We start from the raw sequence: 16,862 nt of genomic DNA on the forward strand, positions 1-16,862 counted from the left end.
CCCCCCCCCAATTTCATTTAAATAAATGCATTTAATGCTTCTGCCAGTTTCGAACGAGGCACCTTTCGCACGTTAGGCGAATGTAAAAACTGCTATACTGCAGAAACAGTTGGCAGTGCAGTACCAATGGATCTGTGCAACATTCAACTGCACAGTCTTGCTGCAGCTTTCAATGGTTCGGCTGGGAGGTCACGTCACTGATTACATGAAGACAGCTGTTCCTTTAAAACCGATTTCTCAACTTGTAAGACCATAAGATATCGGACTTATATTGAACTTTAGCGTTTGTTCAGCAAATATCTAACGGAACAATGTTTTCTGTTCAATCATTAATGCATCATGCTCATCTTCCACCAATTCTACTCAATATGTTTTGTTATTCAATGTTGAACGTCAGTTTATTTATTTGTTATAAATGACTTCATTTTGAATTGAATAGCTCTCGAGTCTTCACTCTGAATAACTCTGAAATATACACCATTGAATTGCAAACATGACTGACCAAGAAAAGAAAGCGTTTCACTGGGTAACAGAAATCCCATGAATCTTTGTTCAGTTTGACCACAGTCAGCTTTTAAACAAAGTGAAATATCGTTAAATGGAAGTGAATTGTGAATTATGTGTGCTTATATTTGACCCCTCTGTGTTTTGCTGTGAAATATTCTGCAGCCTAAATACCGTTTATTATAAGAAAGGAGGGGTGACAGCAAATCCGCACTGAGCCTGGATTTCCTCATCTCCCTGAGTGGCCTTTCCTGGTTCTCTATCATGAAGACTGAATTTTTCAAAAAGGTTGTTCAGTTAAATCTCTGCTATTTCCTCCATTTCAGTTCTGTCTATATGAGCATACATTACCATTCGATATGTTTTGGATGGTGATTAAAATATTAATTTGCGTCTACAAAGCCATTAAATTCTTTTGTAAACTGAGCAAACTGCCAAGATCCGCACTTTGTTTTTCCATGTATGGAACGATCTGTCTGGACTGTACGCAGAACAATACTTTTCACTGTACCTCACTACACGTGACAATAAATCAAATCCAATTAAAGAGAGTTTCTTACTCGTCTTCAGATTGAGCAATGAGCCGCCTTAAAAATTATTCATTCATGGGAGGTGGGGGTCACTGGCTGGACCAACATTTACTGCTCATTCCAATTGCCCTTGAACTGTGTGTCTTGTGAGGCTATTTCAGAGGGCACAACATCAACCACAACATTGCTGTGGATCTGGAGTCACGTGTAGGCCAGGCCACGTAAGGAGAGATTTCCTGAAGGACATTAGTGAACCAGATGGGTTTTTACAACAATACACAATGTCATTAGACTTTTAAGTTGAGACTTTTATTCAATTTCATTATCTGTCACAGGCAGATTCGATCCCAGATCCCCAGATCATTAACCTGGGTCTCTGGATTACTAGCCCAGTAACAATACCATTACACCACTGCCCAGCCCACATAGTCTTGGCAGAATATGATGTCTTGTAACTTCTCAAAATTATAAAGCAATTTATTTTTTCAAACAAATTCAGATACCTCTGCAGTTTCTGGAAACAGTTTGGTTGATGATGTTTGTTTTTTAAATAAAGATCTCGCCTTTACAATATAATTACATAATACACCAATTCACGAATGATAATCAATGTTCCTACTGAATAATCATTAATTTAATTGCTGTTTTTGCTATGAAATCAATATATAGTTAATATAGAAAAGGTACAGAAGGTGAAATGGCTGCAGGAAGCCACATGTTCGAGGTATAAAAGGGCTTCCTTGACCTTGTTACTAATGACAGGGAATACAATATGAAAATAACAATTTTAAAACTAAATGTGATTACACATGCGTACTTACAGCTTCCTACATTACAACAAAGAATATGACTTAAAATACTCCATTGGCTTTAAAACACTTTAGAAGTCAAGTGGGAGTGAGGTTTTATAGAAATGTACAGTTATTCTAATTGTTCATAAATTAGGATATATTACACTTGGTGTCCTCACCATAATCATTGATAAAGATTTGAGTCTTAATTTTGTGTGATAACCAAGGTGTTGACACCATTTTGAATACTCTATGAAACTCCAGACACACCATCTGCACAATTATTTGTTGTAAAACACAGCGAGTTGTGATTTGGAATGCACTGTCCAGAATGGTGCTGGAATCTCATTGGACTGTAACTTCCAAAAGGGAATTTAGTACATTCTGAAAAAGAAAACAAAATAGTCGAACTATGGGATTAAATGGGTCGCTGTACAAAGAGTTGGCACGGGAAAAATGGGCCAAATAGACTCCTCTGTGCTCTAGGAGCCTCGTGTACATATAAAGCGTGTGGTAACAACCTGGAACCTACTGCCTATGAGGGTGGGAGATGCAGAGATGACGGAAGGATTTCAATAGGAAATTGGACAGGCACTGAGAGAAATAAACCCACAGGGATTCGGGGATAGAACGGGGCAATGGACAGACTGGCTTCCTCCACAGGGAGCCGACATGGTCTCAAAGGGCTGAATGACCCCATTCCCCACACTCCAGATGCTGTGATCTCAGGAGATAAATTCAGCTGCTCCAGTCACTCCAATTAACTGGAGTCCCTCATCTCTGGTGCCATTCTTGTAAATGCTCTTTACACCCAAAGAACTTCACGCTTTTCCCAAAATGTGGGGCCCATATATAGGGTTCAACTCTAGAGGGATAGAATTGAAAAGCACGGAGGAAATGTTCAACTCGATTAGAACCACGGTTGGACTACACTGGGTGCTCTGTCAACATTGGTGATCTCCATTTAGGAAAAGGAAATAGAGGCACTGGTAAGGTGCAACAAAGATTCATAATATACAGAACTGAGAGCATTTAACATTCAGGAAAGGCTGGGGCTGCTTTTTTCTGGAAAAGAGAAGACTGATGGTAGTCTTTGAGATTATGAAGGGATTCAATAATCCAATTGGAGTTTCAGTAGAAACCTCTTTACCCGAGTGGTGAGAATGTGCAACTTGCTACCACAGCGACTGGTTGAGGTGAACAGCATGAATCCATTGAACGTAAAGCTAGATACATACATGAGGGAGAAAGGAATAGAAGGAGATGCTGATGGAGGGAGATGAAGAGGATCATGTGGAGCATAAAGATTGACAGAGACCGTGGCTAACCTCAGCTGGTATGGGAATTTAACCTGTGCTGCTGGCGTAACTCAGCACAAACCAGCCATCAGAGCTAACCGATCCGAGTGTAAATCTGTAATAATTCCTTAAATATTAATGATTCCCTGTCTCCACCATACTGTTTAATGTCGTTCCCCAGTGCACTTCAGACAACGTGCCCCTCATACCCTGATAGATTTCTTCTGTGAGAAGCACCAAGATCAATTAAACAGAAGAACCATGTAACCACCACAGCCCACCTTCATGGCAATGTGGCATGATTTTGGGGGTTCCAAACAGAAATGGGAATGAAACATCTTCGAACCTCCAAATCCCCTTTCACTCTTTGTGAAATGTGAAACCAGATATTCGCAAGAAGGCTCAGAGAGAATCAGCCCACTGGAGACGAAGTCGTGAGACCGGCCAGTCCAGCAGAAAGAAACCCTCTGACCATCCCCATTGACCAGCAGAATGAACAAAATGCAGTCCTGGATGTAATTGAGAACAGAAACAATAACAGCAGAATCCAATCCCTGTAATCAGTTGTGAACTTATTGGTGTCTCAGGAAGTGCGATGAATTACAAAATCCCTTCACACATTGAGAGCAGGTGAAAGGCCTCTCCCCAGTGTGAACTCCCTGGTGTGACTGCAGACGGCATAACCAAGTGAATCGCGCAAATAGATGTGAACGGGTGTGAGATAATCGGGGTGATGGAGACATGGCTGCAGGATGACCAGGGATGGGAATTGAATATATTCAGTATTTAGGAAGGACAGATAAAAAGGAAAAGGCAGTGGAGTGGCAGTGCTGGTTAAAGAGGAAATTAATGCAACAGTGAGGAAGGATATTAGCTCCAACAATGTGGAATCTGTATGGGTAGAGCTGAGAAAAACCAAGGGGCACAAACAGTGAAGTGGATAGTCAGAGACGTTTTCCCAGGGTAGAGGGGTCAATTACTTGAGTGCGTAGGTTTAAGGTGCAAGGGGCAAGGTTTAGAGGAGATGTACGGGGTGAGTTTATTTTATTTTTTTTTACACAGAGGGTAGTGGATGCCTGGAACTCGCTGCCGGAGGAGGTGGTGGAAGCAGGGACGATAGTGACGTTTCAGGGGCATCTTGACAAATACATGGATAGGATGGGAATAGAAGGATACGGACCCCGGAAGTGCAGAGATTTTAGTTTAGACGGGCAGCATGGTCGGCGCAGGCTTGGAGGGCCAAAGGGCCTGTTCCCATGCTGGTCCTTTCTTTGTTCTTTTGTCGCTAAGCATGCAGGTACAGCAGGCAGTAAAGAAGGCAAATGGTGTGCGAGCCTTCATTGCGAGTGGATTAGACTACAGGAGCAGGAATATCTTGCTGTCATTATACAGGGCCTTGGCAAGGCCGTACCTGGAATATTGTGAGCAGTTTTGGCCTCCTTATCTGAGGAAGGATGTTCTTGCTCAAGAGGGAGTGCAGCGGTTTTCCAAGCTGATTTCTGGAATGGTGGGACTGACGTATGAGAGATTGAATCAGTTAGGATTGTATTCGCTGGAGTTCAGAATATTGGGGCTGGGGGGATCTCATAGAAACCTATAATATTCCAACAGGGTAGATAGGGCTGGTTTAGCTCAGTGGGCTAAACAGCTGATTTGTGTTGCAGAACAAAGCCAGCAGCGCGGGTTCAATTCCTGTACCAGCTTATCCGAACAGGCTCCGGAATGTGGTGACTAGAGGCTTGTCACAGTAACTTAATACTTGTGACAATAAAAGATTATTATTATTATTATTATTATTAGATGCAGGTAAAATTTTCCCGATGATGGGAGTGGACAGAACCAGAGGTCGCAGTCTGAGAATATGAGGTAGACCATTTAGGACATAGATGAGGAGTAATTTCTTCAACCAGAGAGTGGTGAGTCTGTGGGATTTGTTACCACAGCAAGTAGTTGAGGCCAATACATTGTATGTTTTCAAGAAGCAGTTAGATACAGCATTTAGGGCGAAGGGGATCAAAGGATATGGAGGGGGGGGGAAAGCGGGATTAAGATATTGAGTTGAATGATAAGCCATGATCATAATGAATGGCAGAGCAGGCGCAAAGGGCCAAATGATCTGTTCCTGCTCCTATTTTCTATGTAATCCCTTCCCACACTAAGAGCAGGTGAATGGCCTCTCTCCAGTGTGAACTCGCTGATGTCTCTGCAGACTGGATAACTGTGTGAATCCCTTCCCACACTGAGAGCAGGTGAATGGTCTCTCCCCAGTGTGAACTCGCTGATGTCTCTGCAGACTGGATAACCGAGTGAATTCCTTCCCACACTGAGAGCAGGTGAATGGCCTCTCCCCAGTGTGAACTCGCTGATGTTTCCGAAGGTTGGATGAATGGCTGAATCCCTTCCCACACTGAGGGCAGGTGTACGGCCTCTCCCCAGTGTGAACACGCTGGTGTGACTGCAGGCTGGATAACTGAGTAAATCCCTTCCCACACTGAGAGCAGGTGAATGGCCTCTCCCCAGTGTGAATTTGTTTATGTTTCCGCAGGGCGGATGAATCAATGAATCCCTTCCCACACTGAAAGCAAGTGAATGGCCTCTCCCCAGTATGAACGCGTTGGTGTGCCTGCAGACTGGATAACCTAGTGAATCCCTTCCCACAGAGGGAGCAGGTGAATGGCTTCTCCCCAGTGTGAACTCGCTGGTGTGTCTGCAGACTGGATAACTGTGTGAATCCATTCCCACAGAGGGAGCAGATGTATGGCCTCTCCCCAGTGTGAACTCGCTGATGTTTCCGCAGGGTGGATGAATCAATGAATTCCTTCCCACACTGAAAGCAGGTGAATGGCCTCTCCCCAGTGTGAATTCGCTCATGTGTCTGCAGATGGGATGCTTGAGTGAATCCCTTCCCACAACGAGAGCAAGTGAACGGTCCCTTCCCAGTGTGAACTCGCTGGTGTGACTGCAGGGTGGATAACTGAGTGAATCCCTGCCCACACTTAGAGCAGGGGAACGGCCTCTCCCCAGTGTGACTGCGTCGATGAATCTCCAGCACAGATGGGAATCTGTATCTCTTCCCACAGTCCCCACATTTCCACGGTTTCTCCATGTTTTGGGTCTCCTCGTGTCTCTCCCGATTGGACAATCAGCGGAAGCCTTGTCTACACACAGAACATGTTCACTGTCTCTCCTTACTGTGAATGGTGTGATGTTTTTTCAGGCTGTGTAACTGGTTTAAGCTCTTTCCACAGTCAGTTCACTGGAACACTCTCACTCGGGTGTGTGTTGTGTGGGTCTCGGTGCTTTTCCAGTCACGCTCACGTTTAAAATCTTTTGAAACCGACAGATTGGACAAACATTTCTCCTTCTCGCCGATGATATTCAGAGCCCGATGATATTCAGATCAGAAGGAATCGAGCAAGTTTGTCACATCGAGACATGGTGATTGAGATTTCTGTCTATAATTCCTCCTCTTCCAACATCCTTTAAAAACAATTTACAAAGTCATCAGTGAGCACAGGATAGAAATTCACAATAACTTCATTGCAATGTAAGCCTACATGTGACAATAAAGATTATTATTATTAAAATTCAGAGCAGACAATTCTAGTTCCTATGGAACATTATTTCCTCTCTCGTTCTCCAAAAGCTGTAAATCTCCATCCCACACACTCTCCCTCCATTCTCACTCTGCTGTATCTAATATTCACCCTCCCAATTCTCCTGAAGGTGCTGATTCATGTTGATTGACAGATCCAAGCTCAGCTCACTGCTTCCTGACCAGGACACAGAGATTATAATAGGAGTAAGAGTAGGCCATTCGGCCCACCGAGTCTGCTCAACCATTCAATGAGATCCTTGGCCGATCTACCTCAGCACCATTTCCCACACAATCCCCATATCCCTTGATATCTTCAATATCTAGAAACCTGTTAATATTTGTCTTGAACATACTTGGTGACTGAGGCTGCACATTCCTCTGGGGTAGAGAATTCCAAAGCTTCACCAAATCCTCGAGTGAAGAAATCCCTGATCTCAGCTTTCACTCTATTTTCCTACCTGTTCCCCATAACTCTTAACTCCATTGTCAATAAAATATCTGCCAAACTTGTGCTTCAATATATTCAATGACCCCCAGATACAACTGGTCCCTGTGGAAGAGAAATCAAAGACTAACAACCCTCTAAGGGAAGAGATGACTGGAAATCTATAATGTAGCTATAGTCTTATATTACAAGACAAGAAATAATAATATTTACTTTATTACAGAACGATAAATAATATATCTAATCTGTACCATGTAACAACACTGGACATATCTTTGTCCATTACTAATTTAATTCCCCTGAAGTGTCAGCCATCTCCTGGGGAATCCACCAGTTTAATTGTGAACATCAGGAAAGAGACAATCCTTTTTCGAAATAAATTTAGAGTAACCAATTATTGTATTTCCAATTAAGGTGCAATTTACCATGGTCAATCCACCTATCCTGCACATCTCCATGTAGACACAGGGAGAATATAGAAACTCTGCATGAACAGTGACCCGGGTCCTTGGCGCCGTGAGGCAGCAGTGCTAATCGCTGTGCCAGCAAAAACCATTCTTTTCGGCAGACAAATAAATCTGTCAACCTGTTAAGGAGATGGATGGGAGGAATTGGAAACACTTTGTGGAGCCGTGAACCTTCATATAATTTTTCTTCCCCAATTAAGGGGCAATTTAGCGTGGTTCTAGGTTGGGCTCAAATCATCAATGAGGACTCTGATCTGTGGGAAGGAAGGAAACCCTGGCAGGTGGGCGGGGAGGATTCACAAACACCCACTGGAGGCCCCAAACCCCCAATAAGACCCATTGATTTTATTGTCAGTCTGCAGACAGGAGCTGGAGAACTGAACCTAGGCAGAGGAGAGGGAGGGAGAAAACTGGGAGTGGAGGAAAGAGATGGTGAGATGGGTTTGGATTTCAGCCCAGGGAGGAGGGAGAGTGTGTGTGACGGGGATTTACAGCTTTGGGGGAACAAGAGAGGGAAAAATGTTCCAGAGAAACTAGAATTATCTCTTCAGAATTTCTATCCTGGACTGACAGTGATGACTTTTGTTTGATTTAATTACAAAAAAAAAAATCAATTTAGAGTACCCAATTCCTCTTTTTTTCCAATTAAGGAGTAATTTTAGCGAGGCCAATTCACCTGCCCTACACATCCTTTTGGATTGGGAGGGTGACACCCATACAGACATGGGGAGAATGTGCAAACTCCATACGGACAGTGACCCAGAACCGGGATCAAACCCGGGTCCTCGGCTAACCACTGAGCCACCGTGCCTGCCCCTCGTGATGACTTTTATCAACTCCTTTTACAGGATATTACAAGGGGAGGATTTACAGATGGAAACTCAAATCAAACTTCACATCAAGATTTAACAGAGTCGGGTAGCACGATGGCCTAGTGGTTAGCACAGCTGCCTCAGGGCACTGAGGTCCCAGGTTCGATCCCGGCTCTGGGTCACTGTCCGTGTGGAGTTTGCACATTCTCCCAGTGTCAGCGTGGGTTTCGCCCCCACAAACCAAAAATGTGCAGGGCACGTGGATTGGCCACGCTAAATTGCCCCTTAGTTGGAAAAAATAAATTGGGCACTCTAAATTTAAAAAAATTTAAAAAAAAAGATTTAACAGAGTCACTCCATTCATCAGGACCTGAATATCATTGGCCTGTGAACGTGGAAGAAGAAATGTTTGTCTGGTCTGTCTGTAGAAAATGATTTTCAAGATCAGTGTGACTGAAAGAAACCCGAGACACACACGACTCGCGTGAGAGTGTTCCAGTGAACTGACTGTGGAAAGAGCTTTAACCAGTTACACGTCTGAAAAAACATCACGCCATTCAGAGCGGGGAGAGGCCGTACACATGCTCTCTGCAGGGGACAGACATAAACTGATCATCAAACATGGAGAGGGACAAGGACACCAGCAGCATCCTGAAACCATGGAAATGTGGGGACTGTGGGAAGGGATTCAGATCTCCCAGTGAGCTGGAGATTCATCACCGTAGTCACACCGGCAACAGACCATTCGCCTGTTCTGAGTGTGGGAAGGGATTCACTCAGTTATCCGGGTGAGGATTTACCAAGATGTGGGAGCCGAGCTGGTGAGAAAGGAGTTGGGGTGGTATACCCAGCAAAGCTGCAGCTCACATACAAGTCCAAAGACTTCCATTTTGAGAAACCAGAGGAGGCGAACATTGTAAAGCATGGACTGGGGTCCAGTTATCTGTATTGGACAAGATCTACGTTCCCTGTGGGGTGGGATGGGTGTTATGATAACCTCTATCGGGGCAGCAGGGTAGCATGGTGGTTAGCATAAATGCTTCACAGCTCCAGGGTCCCAGGTTCGATTCCCGGCTGGGTCACTGTCTGTGTGGAGTCTGCACGTCCTCCCCCTGTGTGCGTGGGTTTCCTCCGGGTGCTCCGGTTTCCTCCCACAGCCCAAAGATGTGCGGGTTAGGTGGATTGGCCATGCTAAATTGCCCGTAGTGTCCTAATAAAAGTAAGGTTAAGGGGGGGGTTGTTGGGTTACGGATATAGGGTGGATACGTGGGTTTGAGTAGGGTGATCATGGCTCGGCACAACATTGAGGGCCGAAGGGCCTGTTCTGTGCTGCACTGTTCTATGTTCTATGCTCTATATAGATCATAGAATTTACAGTGCAGAAGGAGGCCATTCGGCCCATCGAGTCTGCACCGGCTCTTGGAAAGAGCACCCTACCCAAGGGCAACCTCCACCCTATCTCCATATCCCAGCAACCCACCCAACACTAAGGGTAATTTTGGACACTAAGGGCAATTTATCATTCCAATCCACCTAACCCGCACATCTTTGGACTGTGGGAGGAAACCGGAGCACCCGGAGGAAACCCACGCAGACACGGGGAGGATGTGCAGACTCCGCACAGACAGTGACCCAAGCCGGAATCGAACCTGGGACCCTGGAGCTGTGAAGCGATTGTGCTATCCGCAATGCTACCATGCTGCCCCCTTTAGTTTTGATATTTTCTGATAAAATCTGTTTTTCTGTTCTGAGTGAAGGGAGATTTTCTTTATGAAGCACAATGTAGATATATAGGGGGTGGGAGACAGGTTAGCTACCTGATGACTAAAGAATTGTTTTTGTTTTACTCTGTGAGTCTATGGGTACATGTGGCGGCCATCTTGGGTGGACTCTTGGCCTGTACATGTTGAACATTTATTGGATAGTCCCTCATGGCTGATTCCGTGATGGGGGGTGGGGGAGACCCCTGATTTAGCTGGTCACCTGGAACGTAAAGGGATTGGATGGACCAGTGTAGAGGTTGAGGGTTTTCGCTCACCTAAAGAATCTAAATGCTGATGTAGGGTTCTTGCAGGAGTCTCACTTGCAGGTTAGCGATCAGACCAGACTGCGGAGGGGTGAGCAAAGTGTTTCACTCGGGCTTTGACAGAAGGGCTCGATGTGCTGCTAAATTTTGAATGCCCAATTCATTTTTTCAAATTACGGGGCAATTTAGCGTGGCCAATGCACCTACCCTGCACATCTGTGGGTTGTGGGGGTGAAACCCACGCAAACACAGGGAGAATGTGCAAACTCCACACAGGCAGTGACCCAGGACCGGGATCGAATCTGGGACCTCGGCGCCGTGAGGCAGCAGTGCTAACCAGTGCGCCACTGTGCTGCCCGTGAGGTGCTGCAATTCTAATCAATAAACAGACCCCTCGTTCGGTCACTAGGATCATTGCGGACACTAATGGGAGATACATGGTGGTCAGTGGGTCATTGGGTGCTGGTGAATGGCTAAGCCCCTAACTGGGACGATGTGGCATTTGAATGAAAAATTTTTGGGATCCATCCCAGACCTGGATATACATCGGTTGATTCTTGGAGCAAATTTTAATTGTGTACTGGATCCTAAATGGACTGGTCCAAGCCCATTCAACCGCTACAAAAACAGGAAAAGGGAATGAAATCAGACGGACCTCCCGGCAGCGACCCAGGCACCGGAAACAACAACAGCAAACCCGGCAAAAGATAAAGAAAAGCTGTTCATTAGCAGATTGTAAAAGCATTATGGGACACAGATTTAAGATTGGGAGCAAGATCTGCAGGGGAGATGTTACACAGCGAGTGATAATGATCTGAACTCAATGCTTACACACAAAGGTCGATAATCTCCAGGTCCTGATAACTCAAATGGTGCTGTCAGAATTTGATGTGAGGATTGGTTGTGAGTTTCCTGTCTGCGAATCCCTTTCTAAGTCCCTGTGAAAGAAGTTTACAAAGGCATCACTGTCAGTCCAGAATAGTAATTCAGGAAAGATAAATATTTCTCCTGGTTTGAGTTTGCTGTGTGTAAATCCTCCCCTACTAATCCCCTGTAAAAGGAGTTTCCAAAATTAATCACTGTCAGTCCAGGATAGAAATTCACCACATTCTCCCCTCCTGCTCCCGGGTCCAGGATGGCCGCTCATGCCCCCCGCTGCACACTGACCCTCGTCATCAGCAGTCCCCTGATTTGAGGGTGATGTTGACTCAGGGCTGAGAGTTTCTGCCCTGGGTCTTCATGTGGCTGAACAGAGCCGCAGAGCTTTGGACACATGGGACAGGATGTCCAATTAATCTTGTATTTACAGTGCAGAAGGAGGCCATTCGGCCCATCGAGTCTGCACCGGCCCTTGGAAAGAGCACCCCATTTAAAGCCACATTTGCAACCCGTTCCCTCAACCCAGCAACCCCACCCAAAACCTTTGGACACCAAGGGCAATTTAGCATGGTCAATCCACCTAACCTGCACATCTTTGGGCTGTAGGAGGAAACCGGAGCACCCACTGGCTCAGGCTGACTCGTTGATTGTCCAATAATGACAGTGAGAGTCTCAGTGGGACAATCAGACAATAATAGTGGAGATGGGGCCCAGAGGAGAAACAGCAAAGGATTCACTCACTTTGAGAGTAACAAACACAGTGTCTGTTCCCATAATAAGAGTCAGGCAGTGTGTGAGTGAACACATCATTGGATCCAATGTAGAATCATGGAATCCCCTCAGTGCAGGGGGCCATTCGGCCCATCGAGTCTGCAACAACCCTCTGAAAGAGCATCCTACCTTGTCAAATTCCCCATCCTATCCCCACAACCCCTCCCAGTGACAATCTAATGCAGCCAATCCAGCTAACCTGCACATCTTTGGACTGTGGGAGGAAACCAGAGCACCCGGAGGAAATCCACGCAGACACAGGAAGAATGTACAAACTACACACAGACAGTGACCCAAGGTCAGAGTTAATCATAGAATCTACATTGCAGAAGGAGACCATTCAGCCCATCGAGTCAGCACCGGCATTACCTGATCTGGCCAACCCACTGAAATGTGGTTAATTCTGAAATGCACTCTGAAATTGCCAGCAAACCACTCAGTTTAAGGGCAATTAGGAATGGGCAACCAAGCTGGTTTGCCCATGACACTCACATCCCATAAAGAACAGAGAAAATCAAAGGGCTGTTTCTAGTGCCAATTTCAAAGGAATCAGTACTGGGTCCCTTCACTCCTGGTTTACATCATTGATTTGAAAGTAAATGTAGGAACATGGATAAGAAATTTCCTTGACACAAAAATGATTAAACACTTGATAGTGAGGAAGAAAGCTGAAGGGAAAACAAGGCAAAGGTTACATGATAAATGGCAGGACAGGTTTAGTTAGGCCAGAGCTAGATCCCTGTGCACAGGAAGATTGCACTAGAGAGAGCAGAGAGGGGTTTTAACAACATCAGCCAGAAATTGACAATGTTTGCTCTAGGGAAAGTTTGGATAAACTGGGGCTGTTTTCTTTGGAACAGAAAAGACTGAGGGGAGACCGAAATGAAATTATAAAAAGCAACCTGGCTAGCTGAGTTGGTAGAGCATGGGAGTCTTAATCCCAGGGCCATGGGTTCAAGACCAAGCTTCAGCTTCTTTAATCTGAGAACATTGAGCTGAACTGTTTTATGGGTGACACTGCAGCACAGTGGTTAGCACTGCTACATCACAGCGCCAGGGTCCCGGGGTTCAATTCCCACTTGGGACTCTGTCTGTGCGAGTCTGCACGTTCTCCCAGTGTCTGTATGGGTTTCCTCCCACAAATCCCGAAAGACATGCTTGTTAGGTGAATTGGACATTCTGAATTCTCCCTCTGTATACCCGAATAGGTGCCGGAGTGTGGCTACTAGGGGATTTTCACAGTAACCTAATTGCAGTGCTAATGGAAGCCTACTTATGACAATAATAAAGATTATTCTAAATGTATAAAATTCTGGGGGATCATGGGCAGCACGGTAGCATAGTGGTTAGCATCAATGCTTCACAGCTCCAGGGTCCCAGGTTCGGTTCCCGGCTGGGTCACTGTCTGTGCGGAGTCTGCACGTCCTCCCCGTGTGTGCGTGGGTTTCCTCCGGATGCTCCGGTTTCCTCCCACAGTCCAAAGATGTGCGGGTTAGGTGGATTGGCCATGCTAAATTGCCCGTAGTGTCCTAAAAAGTAAGGTTAAGGGGGAGTTGTTGGGTTACGGGTATAGGGTGGATACGTGAGTTTGAGTGGGGTGATCATTGCTCGGCACAACATCGAGGGCCGAAGGGCCTGTTCTGTGCTGTACTGTTCTATGGTGGCACAGTGGTTGTGTGCCTGCGTACTGGAGACCCAGGTTCGATCCTGGCCCTGGGTCACAGTCTGTAAGGGGTTTGCACATTCTCCCATTGTGTGTAGGTTTCACTCCCACATCCCAAATATGTGCCGGTTAGGTGGCTTGGCAAAATTAAATTGCCCCTTAATTGGAAAAAAATATAAATTTATATTTTTTCAAAATTCGGAGGAACTAAATAGATTGGATAAGAACGTCCTATTTCCTTTGGTTGAGGGATACATAACAAAGGGGGCAGAGATTTAGGGAAGGACTAGGAGATTTAGAGGGTGGTGAGGATCTGTGACATGCGCCCTGAAATGATGGCAGAAACCCTCATAACATGTAAAAAGTATTTAGATAGACATCTGAATTGACATATCTTAAAACGCTACAGACCACAATCTGGAAATTGAGATGAGGCTGAATACGTACTTTGCAGCCACGATGAGCTGAATGAAATGCAACAGGAACAACAAACTTTAATAAAATCCCGGATAGTAACTCTCATCACGAACAAGGTCAGCAGTTTGCCCAGTTTAGCTGCTAAGTATGCTAATATGGTAATTTTGAAATTTACCTGCCTACATAAGAGTACAACAGCAAATTATTTAACTTCCCCAATGTGATCGGTGTAGTCTCAAATTTAACCTGGAATGGTCATTAAAAGTTTCCCAGTCACTCTGATATCTGAAATCTTTGTCCAGACAGAACAGACAAACCATTTTACCGCCCAATGATATTCAGGTCCTGATGAATCGAGTAACTCAGTCAGAGGATGATGTGATGTTTGGTTTGACGCTCCCGTTGGTAAATCCTCGTCTTTCTAAAGGAGTTTCGAAAAGAATTTCACTCTCAGTCCAGGAGAGAAATTCACAAGATTCTCTTTTCCGGCTTCCGGGTCAACGACGGCCGCGCATGCGCCGAGCTCCACATGAGAAAGATGGCGTCCGCGCAGGCGCCCTGCGGCATATCGATCCCTAAACAGATGACAGCCGTTAACAGGGGCCGATCAGAGAGAAAAACACCGATGCGGCTGGCACATGCGGTACTAACACCGAATTGTATCAAACGTGCCGGAACCAATTTACCACCCTGAGGAACGTAATAGAATAATGGCGGATAAGGGTACCCCGAATGCACGGCGGTCATGAATACATCCCCATTTCAGGAGTCAGAACGCACAGGCGCCATTGTGCCCCGCCACCGGAAGGCGCCTCTCTATGCGGAGCATGCGCGGTGCTGCTCCGGGCTGAGCGCAGCCGCAGTGAGAGTGAGTGCGGCTCCCAGAGGCTGAATGAGAGCCGCCGCGAGCGGGGACAATGGTGAGAACCCAAACCCCCCAATAAGACCCATTGGTTTTATTGTCAGTCTGCAGACAGGAGCTGGAGAACTGAACCCAGGCAGAGGAGAGGGAGGGAGAAAACTGGGAGTGGAGGAAAGAAATGGTGCAGATGGTGAGATGGGTTTGGATTTCAGCCCAGGGAGGAAGGAGAGTGTGTGGGACCACGATTTACAGCTTTGGGGGAACAAGAGAGGAAAAAATATTCCAGAGAAACTGGAATTGTCTGTTCAGAATTTCTATTCTAGACTGACTGATGGCTTTTGTAAACTCCTTTTACAGGATATTGGGTGGAGAATTGGCTGACAGAAAACTCAAAACCAAACATCATATCAAAATCACTCAATTCATTAAGAGCTCAATATTTTCAGTCTTTGAATTTGGAAGAAGTGTTTGTTCTGTTTCAGCAGGGTGGCTCCAAAAGCACCGAGACCCACCCCCAATGAGAGTTTTCAGTTCACTGACTGGAGAGAGTTTTAACCAGTTACACAGCCTCAAAAAAGTATTACATCATTCACTGCAGGGAGAAATTAAATGCTTGTTTGTGTGTGGACAAAGCTTCAACCAGGAGAGACATAAAGACTCCTCACCATGGAGAAACTGTGGAAGTGTGCGGATTGTCGGAAGGGATTCAGTTACCCATCACAACTGGAAGGTCATCGGCGTAGTCACACTGGGGAGAGGTCGTTCATCTGCTTCATTTGTGGGAATGGATTCAACCATTCATACAACCTTCTGACACACCAGCGAGTTCACACTGAGGAGAGGCCATTACCTGCCTGGTGTGTGGAACGTGATTCACTCGGTCATCCCACATTGTGACTCATCAGCTTGTTCACACTGATAAGGGACCATTTATATGTCCTGACTGTGAGAAGAGTTTTAAATGTAAAAAGGATCTGCTGACACATCAATGTATTCAGTCATCCCACCTGCAGACACATCAACTTGTTCAGTCTGATAACAAACGTTTTAACTGTCCTGACTGTGAGAAGAGTGTTAAAACGAAAAGGATTTACTAACACACCAATATGCTCACACTGGGGAGAGGCCATTCACCTGCTCTGACTGTGGGAAGGGATTCCTTAATTCATCCAATCTTCTGAAACACCAGCAACTTCATACAGGGGATAGACCGTTCACCTGCTCTGCATGTGGGAAGGGATTTCCATGTTCATACAACCTTCTGACACATCAGCAGGTTCACAGTGAGGAAAGGCCATTCACTTGCTCAGTATGTGGGAATGGATTCACTCGTTCATCCAACCTATTGAATCACCAGCGAGTTCACACTGGGGAGAGGCCATTCACCTGCTCTGTGTGTGGGAAGGGATTCAGTCAGTCACCTAACCTGCTGACACACCAGAGAGTTCACAGTGGGGAGAGGCCATTTACCTGCTCCAGATGTGGGAAGGAATTTTCTCATTTATCTTATCTTCTGAAACACCATCGAGTTCACACAGGGGAGCGGCCATTCAACTGTAATGTCTGTGGAAAGAGATTTACTCATTCATCCCACCTGCTAACACACCAGCGAGTTCACAAGCGACTACAAGGTTTAGATTATACCCTATTGATCTTGTTAATCATGTACAGGACTCAATAATGTTTACTCTGACAGTCTTAATCTGCTGATGAGGTTTATTATTCTGAATAAATGTGAGATAAATCAACTTTGTTTGAAACGTTGTTGCAGATTTTTATCTTTCCCACCTGAGTGTTTA

General features: G+C 45.5%; 1 protein-coding gene across 2 annotated transcripts; it reads left to right on the forward strand.

Moving 5' to 3' along the window:
- Positions 1-14,773: 14,773 nt before the first annotated feature.
- On the forward strand, positions 14,774-16,393 carry LOC119961677. 2 transcript variants are annotated; one of them, XM_038788966.1, is made up of 2 exons: positions 14,774-15,121; positions 15,421-16,393. In XM_038788966.1, exons 1-2 carry the CDS (start codon positions 14,934-14,936, stop codon positions 15,875-15,877), a joined length of 645 nt encoding a protein of 214 aa, XP_038644894.1. In that variant the 5' UTR covers positions 14,774-14,933; the 3' UTR covers positions 15,878-16,393. The 2 variants fall into 2 exon arrangements, with proteins under 2 accessions (XP_038644894.1, XP_038644896.1); XM_038788968.1 differs by having other exon boundaries at positions 14,776-14,844.
- Positions 16,394-16,862: the final 469 nt, after the last annotated feature.

The sequence above is a fragment of the Scyliorhinus canicula genome, unplaced genomic scaffold (assembly GCF_902713615.1).
Source record: "Scyliorhinus canicula unplaced genomic scaffold, sScyCan1.1, whole genome shotgun sequence".
In the NCBI taxonomy this organism is placed as follows: domain Eukaryota; kingdom Metazoa; phylum Chordata; class Chondrichthyes; order Carcharhiniformes; family Scyliorhinidae; genus Scyliorhinus; species Scyliorhinus canicula.

Coding starts and splice junctions, on each gene's coding strand:
- LOC119961677 (XM_038788966.1), top strand. CDS start 14,934: ATGCACGGCGGTCATGAATACATCCCCATTTCAGGAGTCAGAACGCAC. Junction 15,122..15,420: donor CGCCGCGAGCGGGGACAATG/GTGAGAACCCAA, acceptor CTCCTTTTACAG/GATATTGGGTGGAGAATTGG.